The sequence below is a fragment of the Lontra canadensis genome, unplaced genomic scaffold (assembly GCF_010015895.1).
Source record: "Lontra canadensis isolate GAN:19392208 unplaced genomic scaffold, GSC_riverotter_1.0 scaffold58, whole genome shotgun sequence".
In the NCBI taxonomy this organism is placed as follows: Eukaryota; Metazoa; Chordata; class Mammalia; order Carnivora; family Mustelidae; genus Lontra; species Lontra canadensis.
In genome coordinates, this window is record NW_022631052.1 from 8,141,403 (window position 1) to 8,164,305 (window position 22,903).

A 22,903-nucleotide genomic window follows, 5' to 3' on the forward strand; every position below is an offset into this window, starting at 1 on the left:
TTTTCCCTTTATCTGCTTGCACACGCTGGTTCTGTTCACCTTCGTTCTGGCTGGAATCAGGGTAACTGTTCCGATGATTATATAATTTGCCGAGTTCAAGAAAGATAATCCAAAGATAGGAATGATGAAAAATTTTTGAGAGGATTAAAAAAAAAATTTTCCCCAAATGTAAAAGTTACAGAGGACACACACACACACACACACACACACACAAATACCCATAATCCCACCACGCAGAATGGGTAACTGCTAACCTCTTGATTTATCTGGGAGACGACTTTTTAAATTAGTGACCAAATAAACCTTCCCCAACCCCCAAATCCCAGCAAATCTGAATCCAAAATAAATGAACCTACTCTTCAATACTCTGTCGCCACCTCTATCGCATATTTCTATTAGGGTCTAAATTACAGAACCCCCGAATTCTTTCGGTGGGCTTTCACATGGCCAAGCCTGCAAACATCCGGCCCAATGAACTGTATCTGGCGGAGGCTGCAATCCCACGAGCGTACAGCTGCATCTTCCTCTCATCTCTAACTCCCGCGTGCAACTTTGCAGCTCCCGCTCCCGCCAGGGGGCCTATTTGCTCGGCCGGTTTGGCGGAGGGATCCCGCGCGCGATCGCAGTTACGCTCAACCGCCTTTCCTCATTCCCGCGCTCTGGCCCCGCCCCCTCCCCTCGCTCTGGTCCCGCCCCCTCCCGCGCGCCTTTTGGCCCATAAAGAAGTCCCGGCCGGGCCGCTGCACTCCCCAGCGCGCATCCGTGCGCCGACCGAGACTGGCTAAGGAGTCGGCGGCCATTTTGTTCTTCTCGTGGTTCCAGTGGGGAGAGAAGGAGGAAGCAGGGAGCGGGGCGGTTGGGGGGGACCCGCCGCGGCTGCTGCCACCGCCGCCACCACCGCCTCTGTGCTCGAGGCGTGGGAAAGGAGGTGTGAGTCCCGGGCGCGAGCCGGCGGCGGCGCCGCTGCGGGAGGGTCGGCGGTGGGAAGGCGATGGCGGATATAGATAAACTCAACATCGACAGCATCATCCAACGGCTGCTGGAAGGTGAAGGGGTCGGCGGACGCGCTGCGGGTGGGGGGGCGGGCGGTCCCGGGAGCTCGCGGGGGAGGGGGGAGTTGGGAGGCCGGTTGGGCTTGCAGCGCCGACGGGAGTGAGCCCCGCGAGTTGGCTCGTGGAGCCAGGTGCTGCAGCCGGAGGGAGGCCGGCCGGGGTCCCGCACTTGGCCCAGCCCGCGGACCCTACCGGCTCCGCTCATTCATTGCTCGGAGGTGCAGCCTTCTTCCCGGAGATTTGAAAACTCCGCTCCCCACCCCCACGTTTCCGGTCCGTACTCCCCTTGCGCCCCAGAAGCGGGACCAGCCCTTGGAGGAGAGAGGGCTGGGGGCCCCAGTCCGCCCTTCAGGACGGCGTGTTCCTTACTTTCTGGTACCCGTCCTCTCGGGAAGCAATTTGATGGGGCTTTGGGGACTTCTTTCCTATCATGCTTATTTTTTGTGTGGGGCTGGGGTCGGACGGCCCATTTCTTGTTACTTGGTGGCGAACGTTCCTATCTGCTGAGGGTGTGGGAACCCATGCCCTCCTGCCTTCCCAAATACTTAATTCTTAAGTTACCCTATCTTGAAGAGGACTCCGCGCTCTTTTCTGAACGTGCCACTAACATGAAACCAGCGATGATAACAGTTGGGTTATCTTTCCAGTGTGCCAGGCTCTGTATTAAGCGCTTTGCGTTCATCTCATGATTACATTCATGGCAATACTCAGCGTTTCTAAAGCGCTTACTGTGTGTCAAACATTCTTAGAGCAGTTTACACACATTTCATAAATTATCCCAACAATCTTGAGAGATGGGTGCTATTATTTTTTCCCGGTTTTCAGTAGAAGCTAAGACAGAGGTTAAGTCACTTGACCAAGGTCACACATTAGTGACAGATTTCAAAGCCAGCGGGGAGCTAGAACTTGCTACATGCCACCCATCTTATGTTTGAAGGAAGGAGGTTAAGCTTAGGTTAAAAGAAAGCTTTCATTTTGGCTGACCTAAGACTCCTGAAGTGCCTGACAGTAGATTTCACATTGATGGCGGATACAGATGAAGTTTGGATTTTAAACAGGGTAGTTGAAGTGAGCGTCCCCCACCCGAATTTCCAAGCTTGTGTACTAAATCTCGTTTTCTGAGACTTTGGAAGAATTGGGATCTCTTGATTTGGGCACTGGATAATGAAGAGTTGGCTGAGTTTTAACAGCTTTTTGCCTTTATACTGTGCTCCTAAAATGTTGTACTGGAAGTGCTTGAGAGATGGAGTCCAGAGCAAGAACATTTGGGGCAGCTCTGGTACTAGAATTTGCAGATCTTTTGAATTAAGTCATTAAAATGAAATTTCGAAAATATCTTAATCCATCTTGGATTTTTTTTTTTTTTTAAACTTTTAAATATGTCTAGGGGCGCCTGGGTGGCTCAATGGGTTAAAGCCTCTGCCCTCGGCTCAGGTCATGGTCTCAGGGTCCGGGGATCGAGCCCCGCATGGGGCTCTCTGCTGGGCAGGGAGCCTGCTTCCTCCCTCTCTGCCTGCCTCTCTGCCTACTTGTGATCTCTGTCAAATAAAATCTTTAAAAAAAAAAAAAAATGTCTATAAAGTCCCCTGAAATGCTCTTGAGATGTCGGTGGCATTTGTGGGTGAAAACCTTGTCACTCATTCAGGACTTGGCATTTATTATAAGAACTGTATTTTTCATATATTTTCATGATAGTTAATACAGTCCTTTGATTTCTGTGAGGCCACAGACAGCCAGAAACCTATTAAAACAGTTTGCAATAAGAAAGGACCTTTTTATTAAATATTTTCATTTTAAGCCTTTAACTTTTGCGTATCTATACAGGGCAGATTAGCTGGGCTTTCTTTCACTGAGGAAACAAAAAATTGGAATCCGTGTTGATTAGAATCAGAACTTTAAGACCATTTAAGTCTTGTTAAGACCTTTGTTGCTTATAACTCTATTCACGTAGCAGATTTGTTCATTTAGTCTTATTTTTTCAATCATGCTAAGAAATTTACCTTGATAAACTTGGATCATCTAAAATGAGATTGTTTCTTAATAGTTCCTCTTTACATGTTATGTTGCACTGAAAACCAGATTTTTTTATTTTATCATTTTTTTATTGAAATTAATAAAGCATTGCATTTTAGTGTCTCTGGAATGGGCTAATTGCACAATACTGTATACTTCAGATTTGCTTTTTTCTTACCAGTGTTAATTTGGCAGAGGAATGATTGAAGATGATCCATTGAGGATACAGATTAAACACAGGCACGCGCGCATACACGTCCATGTTAGAAAATGTTGATAATAAATTTTCTGTTTTTTTTTTTTTTTTTTTTGTACTGTCCCCAAAACCTTTTTTCCTAAGTTGTTTTTGTTTTGTCTTGTTTTGTTTTTTAATTTATTTGACCAATGGTGAGAGAGGGAACACAAGCAGGGGGAGTGGAAGAGGGAGAAACAGGCTTCCCACCGAGCAGGGAGCCTGATGCCTGATGCCTGATGCGGGGCTCCATCCCAGGACCCTGGGATCATGAGCTGAGCTAAAGGTGGACTCTTAACTTACTGAGCCACCCAGGTGTCCTTTCCCTAAGAATTTTAAGATGTAAGTGTATCTGAATAGGTTATATGAGCTTTGTGATCTTTTTTGTATGTTCAGAATTGTCTTTTTAAGACTGAAGTTTAGTTGAGAAATGGCTCGATAATAGTACTAAAAAGGCAAGTCAAAGTGAGGTCTTCTTTAAGAAAGCCGTCATGTTGGTTTGGACTACAGCTTTGCAGTTGTTTTCTAGTCTAAATTTTAAGTAGTTTTTCCTTAAGTGAGGCATCACTTAGGTGACCTACCTTGGAAGCTTTTTCAGGCTCTGCCTTGCTAATGATAAAACTTGAAAGTCCTTAGTTTAACATTCAATAATTTGAAGGACTGTACAGTAAAACTTGGTAGATTTAGAGAGAAAATAAGCCAGCTGTTGATTTGGACTGATAGTCCCCATGTTGGAGAAAAGTGAGAGGGCAGAGTTTTACTTTGTAAGTAACCTAGTTTGGGGAGCAGAGATGGTGAGTACTTTCCTTACGTAGCAGGTGGTATAACTTACTTCACATTCAGATTTGCAAAAAAAGCATCTGTGGTCTGAAGATGACGATTGTCAAACTACAAGACCTTGTCAGGTTCTGCATAATTGTCCTATTTAAGTGATTTAAATATGACTTCTTCCTTGGCCCTCAGAACACGTGTAGTACTTAAGTCCTCTGATGTGTAAGAGTTCATCTGAAAGTAGGCAGTGTTCAGATACTCTGAAACTATAAAATTAAGTGGCCCATGTATTTAGCTTTTTGGTGTAATATGAAACCTGTTTATATTCTAATCTTAAAAAGGCAGTAGTGCCTGGTCTTGAGGATCGTACAAAGGACAAAAAAAAAGTTCTTTAAATTTTGATCAAAGAAAACAAAGTAATCTTCTAATGAGACCTCTGCAATTACTATTTTTTAATTGGTCAGATAATTTAATAATTGGAGGCTTTTCTTGGAAACAATTATAGGGTGTTTTGTTGATAAAGACGGTAATATCAAAGCTTGTGTTACTAATTCCCTAATTTACCAGAAGTCTGTTTTGAGAGACCCACTGTCCTTCCCTCCCCTTGCAGCATGTCAGTAGTAGGCCTCATCCTCTCCCATGAGGTGGGAGAGGAAGGATCTCTTGGAGACATGATCTGCAGCTTACACCAGTTCTAAACCACAGAGTGGAAAGGATTACTCTCCTTGTGCCCAGAGTGCCCCCGTGTTTGTCAGTAGCAGGAGGCATCAGTGAAATCTAACAGGATGGCGTGTGTCCCGAAGTGCTTGAGGGAATGTGAGCCACCAGAGCAGAGGCCAGCCTTTCCTTCTCCCTCGCCGGTGAAATGGAGGCGGTATGGGGCCGCGCATTAGTAATCCGTTTTCAAAGGTAGAGGTTGGTCGGTGAGATTGTTTTATGTCTTTGATATTGCGGTCCTGTAATCTTTGACCTGTTCTGCAGATATGTGCCTGTGCCAGTGAGTTTACTTGAGGTAGGTGAGGATTACTGATCCTGAAGCTGGGCAGTGGTTGATGACGGTTATATCAGCTTGGCGGTTCCACTTCATTTACAGTCACTGCAATTAGAAGACCTTAAAGATGGAAATGTGAAGGAGACAATATTCTGATGTGAATTGCTTTAAAACTGGAAGTCTTATTCAAGATGAATAAGGAAAATTTTCATATTTTTGGAGTTTATGGAATTCTGAGATGAATTATTAAGATTTAGGATCAGACCCCTGTTTCCAAGCATGTAAGAACAGATGATTTACCTAACAGGTCTTTATTATGCACCTTAAACTTCCAATGTCTCCACTTCTCCAGGGTTTGCTGGCACCCAGAGTGGGTGTCACTGGTATTAAGCCTTAATGAAAATGTAAATTACTCATAAAATACAGGGTCAGACCTCAAGTCTAATTAGTGGTATTTTATCAAAATGGGTTGTTAGGCTGAAAAGATAAACATCTTTCAATAAACTGGTTTCACATTAGGTGTAGAAAATTCAAGATACTTTGAGAGCAGTAGTGTTTTCCAAGTATATCCTGAGTATTTGTCTTAAAATTGGTATCACTTCTAAATGTCCAAAGTATATACTGTTGTAGCATTGTGTGTCCAAAAAAAAAATGCACAAAGTATAACAGTAGCAGTTAGGAAAGTCGAGAAGGAGTGCGTGTGCGGTGCAGAAACAATTCAGGTAGTCTAAAAGTAGCAAGTCTTCCTGCTGGTGACTGCGATGCAACCAAATGATTCTTGATAACATTTTTGTGGTTTCTATTTTGTGTAGTTGTTTGTGGGAAAGTTTTAATGTTGCACATATTTGCTGCTGTTCGTCTTGGTTTGAGGTCTTCCTAGTGTGAGGTTACTGATATTCTGTTGCTGAAATGAATATGATGTGCAGTAGTTTTAAGATTACCACCAACTTTAATTAAAGATTATCTTAAAACAGCAAAATCTGCGGCAGCTTATTTTTATGCTGGTTATGCCATTCTTAGGTGCTCTCTTTGTGTATGCTGTTTCTTTTAATTAGACTTACTTTCAACAATTAAAGGACTTTTAATTAAAGAGCAAGAAGAATACTTTTTTATAACTCCTAGATAATCCCAAAGTAGTCTTAAATTCCCTTGCATGGTTTTCATTTCTGCTCTGCTTGCAGCCAGGCTGTCAGAAAAGTTAGTGTTGCTTGTGAGAAAAAGCTGTCATTCCAAATAATCACCAATTACATTCTTTTACTATTTCAAGTTTTTGTCGATTTGGTTTTGATACAATTGCATGGAAGTTTTTATCATACACTCATTTTAGTGATTTGCCAGATAAATAGATAAGTTTCTATAGACCATCCTTGCTATTAACAGCCATAATGCATTTTTCTGAATCTTTCTCGCCAGATAAAGGTTTTTACTCAAAAGTCATAAGTTTAGGATCTAAATTGGTACATTAATGTATTGATCACTAACCCACACATGTTTGCGATGCCTGCTGATTTCCACGCAATGCCTAGCATCTGGGTTTGTAAGAAACACTCCCATCTGGAAAATGAAATTCTTATTTGTTGGAATATTTTGGATTTCTTTGGAGATTGTTGAAATAATTTGCTGTTTACTATTTGAACTACCATAGCTACTTAGGAAGGTGACATGACAGCTCTTGAATTTCCTACCAAGGGTCTTGTTTTTGTGCATGTTTCTCCCATTGCACACACAGCACAGTAAGGGCTTTAAACCTCGAGGTAAGTATTGGTTGATGTTTATTAAGTAGAGCTTGCACTGTTTGTAATTAGAGAGGTTTTTATTTAAAATAGAGATGTTTTTATTTTTAAAAAAACTTTGTCTTTTTAATGGTACTGAAGATAATATCCTTAAGGTGAACTTTTAGTTTTATAATCTTTATGAAGGTATAGTTCTAGTCCTAGCCTTTCTAATGAGCTGCAGTTACTAGTCTTGTTTTCTGTGTCCTCCACAAAGAAAGGACAAGGTTCTTGTCCATCCTGTTTACCAGGGTATCCCCAGCATCCATCAGCGGGTCTGGCACATAGTAGATACTCTGCAACTATTCTCTTGAGTGTTTGAAGCGTGGTTAGTAAGTATTGATAGTCTTAACAAACAGCTTGCCTAAATTCGTTCTGATTTAATACTTCTCAGTTGTAAGGATGCTTAATGATTTTATATTCTGTCTCATAATTTTCTTAGGAAGCAGTGACCACCATATATTAGGGTTTTGGTAGTTTGTCCTGTAAAAACTCCTTGGTTTGGGAGTTAAAGACGAACAAATCCTTAGTTGGGAGGGGAGTAGTATGGTAGCAGCACCACCAGACCTAGAGTTCATAGGGGCCTAGTGTCGTTATAAGCTCTGTGACCTTGGACCAAGTCACTGAACCTCTCCAATCCCAGACTGTAACAGAAGTGACAGAGCATAACTTCGTAGGATTGTTGTGAGGATTAAGGGGCAACGTAAAGCATGCTAGCGTGGTGCCCGGCACGTGGTAAGTGCTTGGTAAATGTTAGCTGCAGCTACTAGTGAGTGATTATTTGATGGACATTGAAAATAGTGAAGTAGATTTATGCACTAGTGACCAATACGGCTATTTTTAAGAAATAGCTAGTGTTTATTTGAACTGCTAAAACCCATTTTGAAATCTTTATCTTTTTTTTTTTTTAAGATTTTATTTATTTATTTGACAGACAAGGATCACAAGTAGGCAGAGAGGCAGGCAGAGAGAGAGGAGGAAGCAGGCTCCCCGTGGAGCGGAGATTCCGATGCGGGGCTCGATCCCAGGACTCTGGGATCATGACCTGAGCCGAAGGCAGAGGCTTTAACCCACTGAGCCACGTAGGTGCCCCGAAATCTTTATCTTTTAATTGTTAGATAATTTTCAATATGAAATTTAAGAGTAATCCTAAATTTTTGCAACTAGAAAAATGTTCTGTTAAAGGCTGATAGGAAAATGACACTGTTGCTTTTTTAATTTTAAAGCAAAGACACAGGTTTTTTGCTAATCAAAAGCATGTAGTCTGGAATGCATGTTTAATTCGAATACCACATGTCATCAGTACTCAAGAGATTTATCCAGATTTCGTTCACACAGCAGTTTGAGCCCTTGCCACGTCTAGCCATGGGCATGTACACTGCAGAGCCAGTCGTGTGGTCTTGGGGTTTACAGCCTACCAGAGGGTCCAGATGAATAGGTGGAAGCAAGATGGCATTTATGGTACAAAGTATGATGTGTGTTGAGTGGTAGCCAAGTGTTGTGAGAGCATTTCAGAAAGCATAAACTAGGCTTAAGAGAGGAGAGGAGGTGGATAGGAGAGGCTCTCTAGGGCAAGGTAATAATGTATAAGCAGTCTTGAAGGGTGAGCAGGTATTTGCCAGTTGGTAAATGATAGTTTTCGCAGAGTTTCTATTTTCATAATCTTATTGCTTGAGCTAGGGAATTTAAGATGCTTTGGGACCATGTTTTTAATGAGCACTGTTCTCTAGGTAGAAAATCTTTGTTTGTTCTGGAAAAACTGCATTTAATCCTTATTGCACATTAAGAATAATTTTTAGGGGCGCCTGCGTGGCTCAGTGGGTTACGCCGCTGCCTTCAGCTTGGGTCATGATCTCAGGGTCCTGGGATCAAGCCCCGTGTCCGGCTCTCTGCTCAGCAGGGAGCCTGCTTCCCTCTCTCTCTCTCTGCCTGCCTCTCTGCCTACTTGTGATCTCTGTCTGTCAAATAAATAAAATCTTTTTAGAAAATTTTTTTAGATTGTTAGCAGTATTGCTTTTTACTTAATCTGTATACTCCACTCAGAGGACAAACAGGAAAACAGAGTAAGGAAGCTATCATAAACTATGTCTAAAGGTGGTAGTGGGAAACCCCCCAAAAGCAGTAAAATTTATATTAGCAACATTAACTTAATCTGATGGCATTGATTTAATGGTAGCGTTTACATTAACAGCACAGCCTTCATTCCATACAGGTGTAGAATAATTATTACACACTCTTGAAAGACTTAAAGTGGACCATTCATTCACAAGTGTGCGGCTCTGCTGAAAAAGATTGATGTTGAAAACCAGAACCTTCTAGGAGTCCCTTCCTAGCCAAAAATAAAAGTTTCCTGCTGGGCAGTCTGCCCAAGCTTCTGGCTGACTTGTGGTATAATTGCTAATGATTGGGGTTTTCTGGCCAGTGAAGCAGGAATCCCACCGTCTTTCCATCAGGAGTGTTTCTTGAGTTCCCTACTGTGTGTGTCAGGAGAGAAAATTATTGTGGTTCTGGAAAAACCATTTTTCATTGCTCAATTGCTATAGTATTATAGATGTGTCTGTTTCATATCTTTCCTCAAATTATCACTACTGCACTTTCCTCTTCATTACTTTTCATTTCATAATATTTTGATCAGAAGGAGACTGGTATTGGTTTACTTCAGTTACATATTTTGGGGTCCAAAGTAGTAATTTGCTCAAGGCTATAGAACCAGTAAAGAAACTTAAGGCTGTAGTTCACTGCTCTCAGCATTTTCTCTTCATTGTGTGCTTCAAGAGTTTGGCCCTTCCCTCTTGTCATCTTTTCTTGTGTACTGTCTTTCATTGAAAAAGCAAAACTCCCTCTACACAGTATTGGGTTTCTGTTCAGAACTTGTTCTTCAGAGAACTCAGGGATTCAGTGCTAATCAGACTAAAGAATGGCTTTGCCTAGGACAGTATTTGTCAGACAGTATTTCTCAGCCATTTTTTTTTTTAAGATTTTATTTACTCATTTGACAGAGATCACAACTAGGCAGAGAGGCAAGCAGAGAGAGAGGAAGGGAAGCAGGCTCCCTGCTAAGCAGAGAACCTGACTCGGGGCTTAATCCCAGGACCATGAGATCATGACCTGAGTCGAAGGCAGAGGCTTTAACCCACTGAGCCACCCAGGCGCCCCTCTCAGCCATTTTTGATGGAAAAAATTTCTCAACAGACATCAGGTTTTTTACCTGTAATTTTTGACACTCTAACATTAAATACTTATAGAACAAAGCTAGATACAAACCAGTTAAACTTACTGTTTTTATTCACTTATTAGGCTGAATGACTTTGTAAGTTGAGTACAAAGTCTCCAAAACTGATAAAATTTAAATTCGCAACAATAATTTAATCTGATGGATATTGTGGTTTTGCTAAAACTAAATCATTTTATATTGGGTTTAATGGTGGAAGGATGTAACCAAACAGTCTGTATTTAGTCTGGTCCTGTGATTTTGGTTCAGTTCTAATTCATAGAATGCTTTCATAAATCTTTTGTACAAAACAAGTATTAAGACTGCAAGTTGAGAAGAATCAGTCCCTATATTTAACCATACCTTACCAGCAAGCAGGCCACTTCATAACTGTAAGGTTGAGGTAAAATTAGCAATTCAGTGCTCTTTAATGTGTACTTAATGACTGTCTAATCTGCTATAACTGGAATCAAAACAGAAAATTTCATTTCCTGCCTACCTGCAGATAAATGAACTCTTACAGGGCTGGAGTGCTTTACTTTGATAGTGAGTAGAACTCAAGGGTGCTCAGATGTGGGCAACACAGTGCTGTACCAATACTTTTTTCTCCCTTTTCTTGTTTTGCATCTGTTCAGATTACTAGGAAGCCTTCTTTACAGCATCTCTGACATCCTTTGACCTGTAAGGGCATAATCGTATTCACAGATGCAGTCCCAGAGATTGCGCAGCAAAATATGTACAACGAGCCTGAAGTGTTTCAGTGAAATACAAACAACACTTAAATTTTTTCATAGACCTCTTGAGGAAATACCGATCATCCTTTGAAAAACACTGATGGAGGGAGAGTTCTGAGCTTTTCCAGTCTCACCTTTATTTATTTATTTATTTGTTTGTTTGTTTGTTTGTTTAAAAATATTTATTTAGAGCATGTGTATGCAAGGGAGTAGGGGGGTGGCGCAGAGGGAGAGGAAGAGAGGAATCTCAAGCAGACTCACTTGCTGAGCCCAGAGCCCAACACAGGGCTCGATCTCACGACCCCAAGATCACAATCTGAGCTGAAATCAAGAGTTGGACACTTAACCGATTGAGCCACCCATGTGCCTCTCCAATCTCACATTTTTAAAGTTTTTGTTTGGTTGTTTGTTTTTGTGGTTGTTTTTTGTTTGTTTGTTTGACAGACAGAGATCACAAGTAGGCAGAGAGGCAGGCAGAGAGAGAGGAGGAAGCAGGCTCCCTGCTGAGCAGAGAGCCCGAGATGCGGGGCTTGATCCCAGGACTCTGGGATCATGACCCGAGACGAAGGCAGAGGCTTAACCCACTGAGCCACCCAGGCACCCCTAATCTCACATTTTAAAACAAGAATCCTTAGAACCAACTCAGTAATGTGACAGTCTCTGAAATCTGTACAAATACTAGTTCATTTATAAGGTTGGAGAGGAGAAGACAGGAGGCAAAAAGAGATAGCCTGGTGGACAGGTTTGTAGGTGAACAAGGCTAGTTTTGTGGCTTGGATACAGAACTGAGGCTGTGGGCTGTGCCACAGCGAGTCTGATTTCAATAAGTAGCAAACGAATACCTTTCTAACAGTGTTCATACACAGAATGTGGCTCCTTGTTCAAGATAGTCTTAACTTAGTATAGAAGTCTTAACTTAGTATAGAAGATGCAACTAAATAATTGATGAAAACCTGAGATTTTACAGTTATAATTAGGAATTAAAACCATGTTCTTTAGAAGGGTTATGAAAATAAAGTCAACCAGAAAGCCGGTTAAACTATATTTTTGCCTCCTCCTCATTAAACCTTGTGCCTTCTCAGGATTTTTAATTTGTATGTTAAATTGTATTTTGACTTCATTTGACTAACTGGAGTTTTTCTCCCCCACAGTGAGAGGGTCCAAGCCTGGTAAGAATGTCCAGCTACAGGAGAATGAAATTCGAGGACTGTGCTTAAAGTCCCGAGAGATCTTTCTCAGTCAGCCTATCCTACTAGAACTTGAAGCACCACTCAAAATATGTGGTAGGTTTTGGCACGTGAACAGTAGCCTTTGATTATGCCATTGAGTGACTCGAGAATATACAGGTGCCCTTGTGTTAGCCAGCAGAATCGTTTGCTGCTTATGGATGATCGGTAACTACTTAAAATTAAATAACTTTACTTTTAGAATTAATACCTCTAATGGACTTAGTTTATTTAAGTGTGCTTCAGATTTTCTAAAAATTATTTCACTAAAGGAATATAAGCATCACAGCAGAAAGGAAAGAAATGACACCAAACAGCTAAGAAAAGGTCTGTACTATATGAATACATAGGAATTCCAATTAAGCTTAAAGCAAGACTGGTTATGCTTAAAACAGACTTTTCCTTGATACCATTTTGTAGTCTGTTTCTACAGGATAGATGCAGATAATCTGTATAAAAACTGAAGGTAATCTGAGTAATTCTAAATATTCTAGCGTTTTTTACTACATTGATAAAGCTTATATGTATGTTTTTAAAGTAAAATGTTCTTTGGCATTATCTAGCAGGAATTGAGAGCTGAATGAATTGGTGGGTGTGTGTGTGTGTGTGTGTGTGTGTGTGTGCCTTTGTTCACACAGGTCTGGGGCTCACTAGCAACGCAGCAGTTTTGCTGACACAGTAACCCACAGGCTGAGCTGCCGGAGATCTGATAGTGGTCAGCAGACCTGAAAGGAAAGCCATGTTACTTGGCAAGAAGGCCTGCCTGTGCATTAATAATCCTTTCCACAAAATTAATTCTTAATTAGTTGACTTTGTGTGAGATTCTAGACATAAGTATATGCTTAAAATTGTTATTAAGCTCAATTGAACTAACATGATACAAGATTGGAATTTAATGTTAGCCATCAAATTTAACTTTGATTATTAGGGGTCAATCCCATTATGCAATGCATGTTTAAAGGATGTCTCTCCAAAACTTTGTTAGTGGATTGAACAATAAGTATGAGGGCACTGTGTAACTAAATATTTGCTTCTAGGTGATATCCATGGGCAATACTATGATTTGCTTCGACTTTTCGAGTATGGTGGTTTCCCACCAGAAAGCAACTACCTGTTTCTTGGGGACTATGTGGACAGGGGGAAGCAGTCATTGGAGACTATCTGCCTCTTACTGGCTTACAAAATCAAATATCCCGAGAATTTTTTTCTTCTCAGAGGAAACCATGAATGTGCCAGCATCAATAGAATTTATGGATTTTATGATGAATGTAAGTACTTTCTACATCTAAGAAGACTTAAACTGAGATACTTGGTCATAAACTGCATATACTTCTGTTATGATTTGTGAGCATTTAGATGAAGTGTTTTAATTTCTCGTTTTCTATTTCATTAACTTGCTCTTACCTTAGTTTTTTCTTAAGGTAAAAAAAAATAACACTGCCACTGCAGTATAATAATGTCCTAGATTCTTTTGTGATGTGACTATTAGATTAGATTAAGAAGTAGTGGTCACAGTGCTGGCTTCTTTAATTAAGATCATTGTTGAACTTAATTCTTAGTACACCTCTGAGGACCTTTCCAGATGGTTTTGTGTTTAACAACTTTATTGAGATATAATTTCTTTCCATAAAATCTAAGTATACAGTTCAGTGATTTTTAATAAATTTATGGAGTTGTATAACTGTCACCACAGCCCCAGGCAAGCACTAATCTGCTTTCCTTCTCTGTAGATTTGTCTTTTCTAGTTCACGTAAATGGTATCTTGAAATATACAAATAATTGCTTTTTTGTGTGTGATTTTCCCCCCCCATGTGGCACATGTGCATCCAGGACAAACAGCAGTATCCTAAAATGTGCTGAAAGGAGAAAGCAAAATTAAAAACAAAAAAATTATTTGTGTAATATTTTATACATGCTGTGACCCATTTTGGATTGTTTAGTTGAAGGTATACTTTGAGTTGTTAATTGACAAAAAACAAGATTCTTAAAGCCTTAAAAATTGCCAGGTTTGGTGGAATTTTTGTTGTTGTAGTGTTGTTCAGTAAGTATAAAATGTTTAGCGGGGGTTGGGTCCTTACATCCTCCTTTTGTGCTTATTAATTTCTGCCAGGAGAGGTTTCAGACAGGGAGAGAGGTCGTTAAGGAATTTGAATCACTACATTTGCCAGTGATGATAACAAGGCCAGTAAAGAATTGTCACTGTGTCCCTCCCCTAAACTGTAGTCATAACTGATAGTGTGGTGTTTCTCCATCTCAGTTCCACACAGATGTGTGCAGCTAAGCTAGCTCATTTGTTAGAAGTGCACTGCTAGAAAGATTATATTTCTAGGCTTAGCTCTCCTACTCTCACCCTCTCCCATAATTGTATGTTTGCCTAGTCTGAGGCCCTGAGACCTAGCTGGTAAGATGAGGTGGGGAGGGATCACCAAAGAAAAGTCTTCGGGGTTCTGAACTGACTAGGGCAACTGAGTCTGTGGCCAGAAAGGTTGTTGTTGTTGTTTTTAAGTAATCTCTACACACAACGTGGGGATTGAACTCACCACCCCGAGATCGAGAGTCCGATGTTCTACCAACTGAGCCAGCCAGACGCCCCAAGAAAGATTCGATTTTGACAATGAAAGAAATACTAGTAGAGCTTATTCCTAAGATAGTGAGATGAGAGGCAGCAAGTTTTATCAGTTGTGTTTTGGATATTTGTTACAACTGACACTTTTTAGAACAGGTTAAGGAAAGTTTCCTTTTGTTTGCTGTTCAGCAAGTACTTTGATGTTTTCATTGATGAAGTTCAAATCCAGATAATCTCTTTGTTGTGACATATATCCAAATGTGAGGATATTAGCGACATTGTTTTCAGATTCTATTTAACGCCGAAGACTTTAAAAATTATTTTAGATGGTCAGCATTGGTCGATTCTTGTTTAGTCCTCAAGACTTACCGATTAACCTTGTGCTCAAGCTCCTCTCACACCCCATCGGGCAGGTATAACGTATAACTTGCCATCCAGTCTACTTGTGAGCAGAAAGGTGTCCTTGATATAGGTGGCTTTTGATTGATGGTTTGCAGACTTTTAAAAAAACTGATGATAATTTTATTAAAGTTTTCAAGTTACAGTGAAAAGCTTTATTAAAATGCAGACTTTCATGGAATAGTTTAAAACCACTGCTTTAAGTGATAGGCTTATTTCACAAGTACAACAAGCACTCTTATGTGCTACTGTTTTTCCCTCCGACCCCCACCCCAATTTTTTTTGTAAGGAGTGCAGTCCTGGAAAAGCTGGTATACGTTGTTAGATAAAATGCAAATGTTTGTTATCCTTTTCTGATACCAGAGCTGTCTGATCTGTAGTAATAGGAAACTGCCTTAGGGGTTCTGGCTCAGAATCCCTGGATTTGGAAGCTCGAAGAGACGTGGCAGTTACCCAGGCTAAACCTTTCTGGAGCCAGATGTTCCTACTGGTCTGGAGTGGCCTTAGGGAGGAAATACAGAGGACAGAAAGGGTCCTAGGACTTAAGATTCTCAGAGGCAACAGGAGGAAGAATCCTAATTTCTGTTGAAGGAGCCAGCGGAGATAGCAAGGAAGTCTGCAAGACAAGCTGGAGTGTGTTTCATGAATAAAGAAACGGGGAGCAAAGCAGACTTCAAGAAGGAAGAGGCTTCGTTGGCACTGCCAAATGCAGCCTACGGACAAAGGGAAAATCCAAGTGAGCCATTGAACGGTCATTCAGAGATAGACCTCGGTAGAAAATAGGAGACAGAACCAAATCACTTTTATGAATGGAGGTTAGAACCAGCCCAGCCTTGTTCTTCTGTTATTTTACTTTCTAAGTAAAAGGTTCCCTTTCAGCCTTTTGTAGAGAGGATTTCTGTTTGGCTTCCAGAACTCTCCAGTGAAGGAAGATCAGGGATAGGGAATTAGTGACCTCCAAAGAAATACGAAACAGGGTGAACCATGGTGAGAGTTACACCCAGTCGTAGAACAACAAACTATTAGGAAGAAAGACGATAGTTGTGCAAAGGGAAAAGTCAAGTATTTGTTGAATTTATATTACATTCCAAACCCTGTGCTGAATTCCATACCTGACTGACTACAGTGGAGTGGAAGGTGTGGTTCGGGGACCTGCTGCTTGGGCCACTCTAACTTTCCAAAAATGTTCAGCTTTAAACCTGTAGATGTCCCTAGAATAAGAAAGGAGAGGAGACAAAGGACAGACTTGGCTTTAGGAATGAAGATTGTGCTTTGATCTTTGGGTTTTCTGGTATGGAGGTACAGGAGACAAGGCACCTCACAACTGGGCCATTCTCAACCCAATTCAGACAGATTTGTGCTTCCAGAATTTATAAGTAGGTTTTTAACTCAGAACATAATTTGCTTGCAGGACCAGTGCCCTACAGTCGTGCTTATGTCCAAATCACACTGTGACTCCAGAATGCATGGCATACGGGTGCTGGTGAGGGGAATATAACCACCCTTTTAACATTGTTTCTGGGGGGAACGTTCTGAGCATTTCTGGAGTGTTAGTAATAGTTATCCTGGAGCACCTGCAGTAAAGGTGTATTTGTTTATGCCTGCTAACTCGAGTCTGTAGGGCTGGGAGTTCTCTGGTACCGGTAAGCTCTTAATGATAGTGGTAGATGGGATGGGTGTTAACTCTCAGAAGCTTCCTCAGAAAGAAGATGGTAGTGGCACATGTGTAAGCTGTTCATAATTGCCTCTGGGTTGGGATTGGAATTGGGACAAAACTGGCTAGATTCCAAATAGAGCTGCCACATTATTATTGAGGGTTAGTGATAACCCTTAATCATTACATCTGGGATTCTGATTTCAAACTCGGTGGGATTTTAAAGTATATCTAGTTCTAAGCCTGTCCTCTAGGGAATTTTTAATAAGTCATAATTCTTATTTACTTAAAAAGTAATTAGCACTTTACTTTGGGAGAAATTGTCCTGAGACACTGAACCTGTGGAACACCAGTCTCTTATTTTAACCATCCTAAAATTTTCACAGGTAAAAGAAGATATAACATTAAACTATGGAAAACTTTCACAGACTGCTTTAACTGTTTACCGATAGCAGCCATCGTGGATGAGAAGATATTCTGCTGTCATGGAGGTATGTGGGCTAATTTTAGTTGCAAATAGATTTTGTTCCCTTCTGAAGGGGGTACATTTTGACATTTGAGTTGTCATTGGGATGACTTCTCTGTCAGGTGACTCTCCTTTATGTGTTTACCATGGGTCCACTCTGGCGCATCCAGGATCATTTGGTTAGAAATCTAAAGTAAGGACTTGATTTGTTACAGGGAATTCTAGGCTCTGTAACAGTTTGACTTGAAAATAGAGCAGAAAGTATTTTTTAAGTATACAATGAAGAGTGATTAATATGCTGTATCATAAATCCTCCAGAATACTGAAAATGTGAGTAGACTTTCCTTGGTCTGTTTTTGATCCTCTCCTTTTAGAAATTTTTCTGACTTGCATTTTAAAAACAATATTATTTTTCTCCATGATTCTGCTTTATATAACATAATTAAAATAGTAATTACGAAAAGGATTTCTTTTCACCCGTGGTCAGAAGTTAGACAACTGTGGAAGAGTCAATACAAGGTATTTTAATAAAGCCATTATCCCTGCCCTCCTGTACTTCAGATGGATTTGGTAGAGCTGGGCAAGTGATTTTTTTTTTTAATTTTTTAGTTTTTTGTTTCTGTTTTTGTTTTTGTTTTTCTGTTTTCTTTTTTTAAAGTAAACTCTACCCCCAACATGGGGCTTGAATTTACAACCCCAAGATCAGGAGTTATATGCTCCACCCACTGAGCCAGCGAGGTGCCCCTGGGCATGTGATTTTAAACTCAGATGAAAGTCAGCTACATCTCAGCTGATCCTTGGACAGCACAGGTTTCCTGGAAAGCTGCATCACACCTGAGCATCTGCACCCTCTACACTCAGTCATTACAAATGGTCAATAATAAAATCTAGAATGTACATTGTTCATTATTATCATCAAAGGAGTTGAGGAGTAGTTGTCTATAATTAATTTTATAGGGCTCTGTATGTTGAGGTAACGGATTCCAAATACCATTTAGACATACTATGCCTGGCAGATTGGTGCATATAATAAATTCAGTGCTTTTTCAGTTGGTGTTTTTTGGTGTTTTGTTTTGTTTTTTTGTTTTTAACCAAAACTAAATAAAAAAACATAGCCATAAAAAAAAATCATAGCCATAGATTTAATTTAAGCCTTCCATGTTAGCGTCATTTAGTCTCTCTAAGCAGATGGAACTGTTAAAGTGAAGTTCTGTTTTCTTTCAATTTTTTTTTCATGTGACAGGTTTATCACCAGATCTTCAATCTATGGAGCAGATTCGGCGAATTATGCGACCAACCGATGTACCAGATCAAGGTCTTCTTTGTGATCTTTTGTGGTCTGACCCCGATAAAGATGTCTTAGGCTGGGGTGAAAATGACAGAGGAGTGTCCTTCACATTTGGTGCAGAAGTGGTTGCAAAATTTCTCCATAAGCATGATTTGGATCTTATATGTAGAGCCCACCAGGTATTGATTTTGAATTTTACATGTACACTTAAGAGCATGTGTGTGAGCACAGATTCTCCTTGTTGATTTTAGTGGGTAGGTATTGCTTATTCTACAAAATGTCTCTACAGATGACCTGTAGGATATCAGGCTCAATGGGAAACTGAAAAGTGGTTTTACTCACCTGCAGTTTATATCTACTTACACTAAAAACATTTTCTCTCCAAGGTGGTTGAAGATGGATATGAATTTTTTGCAAAGAGGCAGTTGGTCACTCTGTTTTCTGCACCCAATTATTGTGGAGAGTTTGACAATGCAGGTGCCATGATGAGTGTGGACGAAACTCTAATGTGTTCTTTTCAGGTAGAGGATGCTTTCAACATTGTTTTCCTCTATTATGTCTGAATTTTACTTCTTTTTAAAAAAATGGTTGTTTTCTGCCTACTGTTCATTTATGTTGAGTAGACTGAATTTTTATTTTCCCATGTAATCCAGCAATCCGTGAACCCCTTTTAAGGGGAAAAAAAATTGTCGGCTTTTCCCGCCCTGTTGAATTTAACTGTTTTTACATTATTTAAATGGGGTAAAGAAATAACTAATTGGCTCCTCATGCTTATAGTTCCTTTACTATAAATCTAAAACTTATGTCAGTGTGATGTTCAGCTAAAATTAAATCCCCGCTTGTTTGTGAGAATGGAACGGACTGCCCTGTGCCAGACGTGCTGTGATTACTCCCTTCTCCCACCGCTTTTCTTGAATTTCCACAAGACTGATTCACCAGGACATCATTTGGCCTTCACTTGGCGTAGAAGTATCATTTATACTTAAAGCCCTTATACTTTTTATACTTAAAGTCTTTTTCTCACTCGCTCACTACAATTAAACTTACACAGTTTTAAGCTAGCCCAGTCATAATCATAAACAAAGCCACTGAGGTCAAGTGGCAGTCATCAGTTAAATGTCTCACCAGCTATTGGGGAGAATTTGCAGCTCCCCAAGATTATGAGAGGGCCCCTGTGGGTTTGAGAAGCACTGGTGTGGGGAGCTCTCCACCCCCATGTCGGAGGGAATAGCCTGGAGATGCTACAGGATCTGACTTCAGAAAATTGTCATTTTATCCAGAGGCAAAATACTTTGTCCCTCTATTTCATCTGTTCATCATAGCATTTATTATCAAAATGTTTACATATTAACTATTAACATGTTTATGTTAATATGGTAGTGGGGCTTTCAGAGTTGTTGGGTCAGTTTTAAATGGTCAGAAACCTTTCTGAACAAAAGATTTGAGTGATATTTAAGAAATCTTAAGATTTGGGGTTAAGAATATTTCCTAAAATGGATTTACCTTTGAATCTTTGCAGATTTTAAAGCCTGCAGAGAAAAAGAAGCCGAATGCCACGAGACCTGTAACACCTCCAAGGGGTATGATCACAAAGCAAGCAAAGAAATAGATGTCATTTTGACACTGCCTAGTTGGGACTTGTAACATAGAGTATATAACCTTCATTTTTAAAACTGTAATGTGTATTGGTCAGCTTGCTCAAATAGTGTGTTTGTGGGCCCCCCCCTTCCATTTTTTGAGTTAATGAATGGCATTTGCTGAGTTATAACAGCAAATGAAAGACTCTCCATTCCCAAGAAAAAATGTGTTTGTTTTTTTTTTAACTCTGTATTCCTTTTGCAAACAACTTTAATGATGGTGTTAAAGCTGTACACCCCAGAACAGTTTATCCTGTCTAAGGGGTAAGTGTACAATTGATCTTTTTAAAATTCAGTTCAGCCCATGAATAATGTAAATGCTCGTTTTCTTTAGGATATAAAGAGAGCCCTAGGGTGCTCAATCTGTACGTGTTATTGTCATAAAATGCATACTGTTGATACAGACCACTGTGAACATATTTTTTTTTTTAATTTTGTTTCAAAGGGATTGCTTTTTTCTCATTGTCTTGTCATGTACAAACTAGTTTTTATAGCTATCAACATTAGGATTAACTCAACCTTGCCAGCATCACTGGTATGATGTATATTTAATTAAAGCACACTTTCCCCTACCGTATACTGAAAATGACAATTAAAGCCATTATTTTAAATGTTTGTGACTCTTTCCTAAAGCCAAAGTTTCTGTTGAAATATGTATGGACACACCCTTAAGTACAAGGTGGCGTGGTCGTGTATGCCTGCCACCTTCTTGGGGATTCAAGAACAGGTTTTTGGTTTTGAATAGCAGTTAGTAACATAGTGCTGTTTAAGCTATTAATGATTAAAGTTAATAACATTTTGTACAATTTCCATATAGTCTATTCATTAAGTAATCTTTTTACAGTTACATCAGGCCTGAACCCGTCCATTCAGAAAGCGTCAAATTATAGAAACAATACTGTTCTATACGAGTGACCGATTATGCTTTCTTTGGCCTACATTCTTTATTCTGCGGTGAAGTTGAGGCTTATAAGTCAAAACAAAGGAACTAACTAAATATCCACCAGTTTATACAGAACTCACAGTATCCATGACTTTTTTAAACTAAGATCTGTTAAAAAGAAATCTGTTTCAACAGATGACCGTGTACAATACCATGTGGTGAAAATGAATTCAGACTTATTAAACGACGAACTTGTTAAATCCTCTCAGTGTCTATTTATCAGCACAATACACACAGGAGAACTGTTGATGGCATATTGAATAGATTTTAATGAATAAATTGCTCTGGAAACCACACAGTTTCAATTTGGATTTGTTTTCCTTCAAATAGTCTGTTTTCCAAAGATGGATTGTAATAGGGATGCTCATGTTTGTGGAGTTCTGACCCGACGTAACTGCGTTTCTGAAGCCGGGCGATGAAACGGCGCTCTCTTCCGCCCCTGCTGCTGGGGGGAGGTGTGGGACTTGGTGTGCTGCAAGGTCACCTGCATCCATAGTTTTCTGTTGGTCCGGGCTCGGTTGAACAACGGCTTTCTTTCCCAGACTCAACCACCAGTGTTCGCATGCATAGGTCTTTGCTTTCTTCTCGCTTCCCTGATTCGTATGGAACACAGCGTTGTGTCATGTTACGTGTGTCAACGAGTGTGTCAAGTGGATATTAATTTCTTGAGGTACATTAAAAGTGAGTGAAGACATGTTGCTTGCAAAGCACTTTCTTCTATCAAAAACTGGCTTCTCTCAGGGAGTTGGGAGGAGAGCCTCCTAGTAAGAGACTGTTGGAGCCAGTGGTGGTGCGTGGAGGGAAAAGCACAGGGCTGCTGGGGTCCAGTCTCCTCTCCATACTAATGGTCTCTGGTTCTGAGACATTGGTGACGTCTTCCCCCTTAAGCATGCCCCTCTGTCAGGGAGGGAGATTGGATCTCCTGACCTCTAGTGCCTTATTCCACATTCTGTGACAAATCCAAACTTGTTTTATTTTACTTTATTGTCATAGTCTCCCACCTCCCTCTTTAACTATAGGAAGGAAGATGAGCAGTGATTGATTATGGCAAAGGAAAATTTCATGTGTCATTAATCTGTGCCCTGGACATTGTCAATTGTGTCACTTTGAGGATTTTGAAATTCTTTAGTTATAAAATTGGGCTACTCTACTCAGGTGATAGAGCATGGAGTGTGGTAGCTTGCTTAAAATTCTTTCAGAAAAGGGGCTCCTGAGTGTCTCAGTTGGTTAAGTGTCTGCCTTCAGCTCAGGTCATGATCATGGAGTCCCGGGATCGAGCCCCACATCGGGCTCCCTGCTCAGGCAGGGAATAGTGTGCTTCTCCCTCAGCCTGCTGTTCCCCGTCCTTACGTGCATGCTTGCTCTCTCTCTCTCTCTCACTCTGGTTCTATCTCAAATAAATAAAATCTTTAGAAAAATAAAACTAAAAATTCTTTCAGGAAGATCACATAGCACCAGGTAAGTGGGAAACAAAATCAGTCTTTGTTTTAGGACTTGAGATCTTAGGAGAGGTTCATAATTCTAAAGTAGTATGTTGCAATAAAACTTGAGTTCTTCCCTTACAAATCCTAATCTGCAGTAACCTTACTTTCTCATTTGTTATTTCTCTTCTTGTGCGTCTGAAGTCACATCTGCCTTTGTAAACCATTGGTTAAATTCTGTCCAGGTTCTGGCTCCTTTCCTACCCATGTGATTTGAGTGAGTGACAAATGCTGAGCCACAGTGTCTCTTGTAAAACAGTGAATGTACTTGCCTTATTGTGAATCTTGAATGAAATGATGTGATAAGCTCAGAGTAATGCTTGACTCATAATAGTATTATTCACTATTTGTTGCTTCATAATTAATCTCCGTTTCACATGGTTGAAAACTCAGCTGGCCGGGGCCTATATAGCGTCTGCCTATTACATAGAGCCCTCGAATGACCGGATACTAAGCCGTGGACAGCC

The 22,903-nt window shown here is 40.4% G+C and overlaps 1 protein-coding gene across 1 annotated transcript; it reads left to right on the forward strand.

The window, feature by feature from the left end:
- Positions 1-769: 769 nt before the first annotated feature.
- PPP1CC (protein phosphatase 1 catalytic subunit gamma) lies at positions 770-21,249 on the forward strand. The gene is made up of 8 exons (XM_032876303.1): positions 770-1,046; positions 11,928-12,059; positions 13,040-13,270; positions 17,008-17,112; positions 18,331-18,554; positions 18,762-18,896; positions 19,895-19,955; positions 20,857-21,249. Exons 1-8 carry the CDS (start codon positions 992-994, stop codon positions 20,925-20,927), a joined length of 1,014 nt encoding a protein of 337 aa, XP_032732194.1. The 5' UTR covers positions 770-991; the 3' UTR covers positions 20,928-21,249.
- Positions 21,250-22,903: the final 1,654 nt, after the last annotated feature.

Bases quoted from the DNA above. Each gene is read 5' to 3' on its own strand.
- PPP1CC (XM_032876303.1), top strand. From the start codon at position 992: ATGGCGGATATAGATAAACTCAACATCGACAGCATCATCCAACGGCTG. The intron at 12,060-13,039 runs GTAGGTTTTGGC...ATTTGCTTCTAG, and splicing joins AGCACCACTCAAAATATGTG to GTGATATCCATGGGCAATAC. The intron at 18,897-19,894 runs GTAGAGGATGCT...GAATCTTTGCAG, and splicing joins CTCTAATGTGTTCTTTTCAG to ATTTTAAAGCCTGCAGAGAA.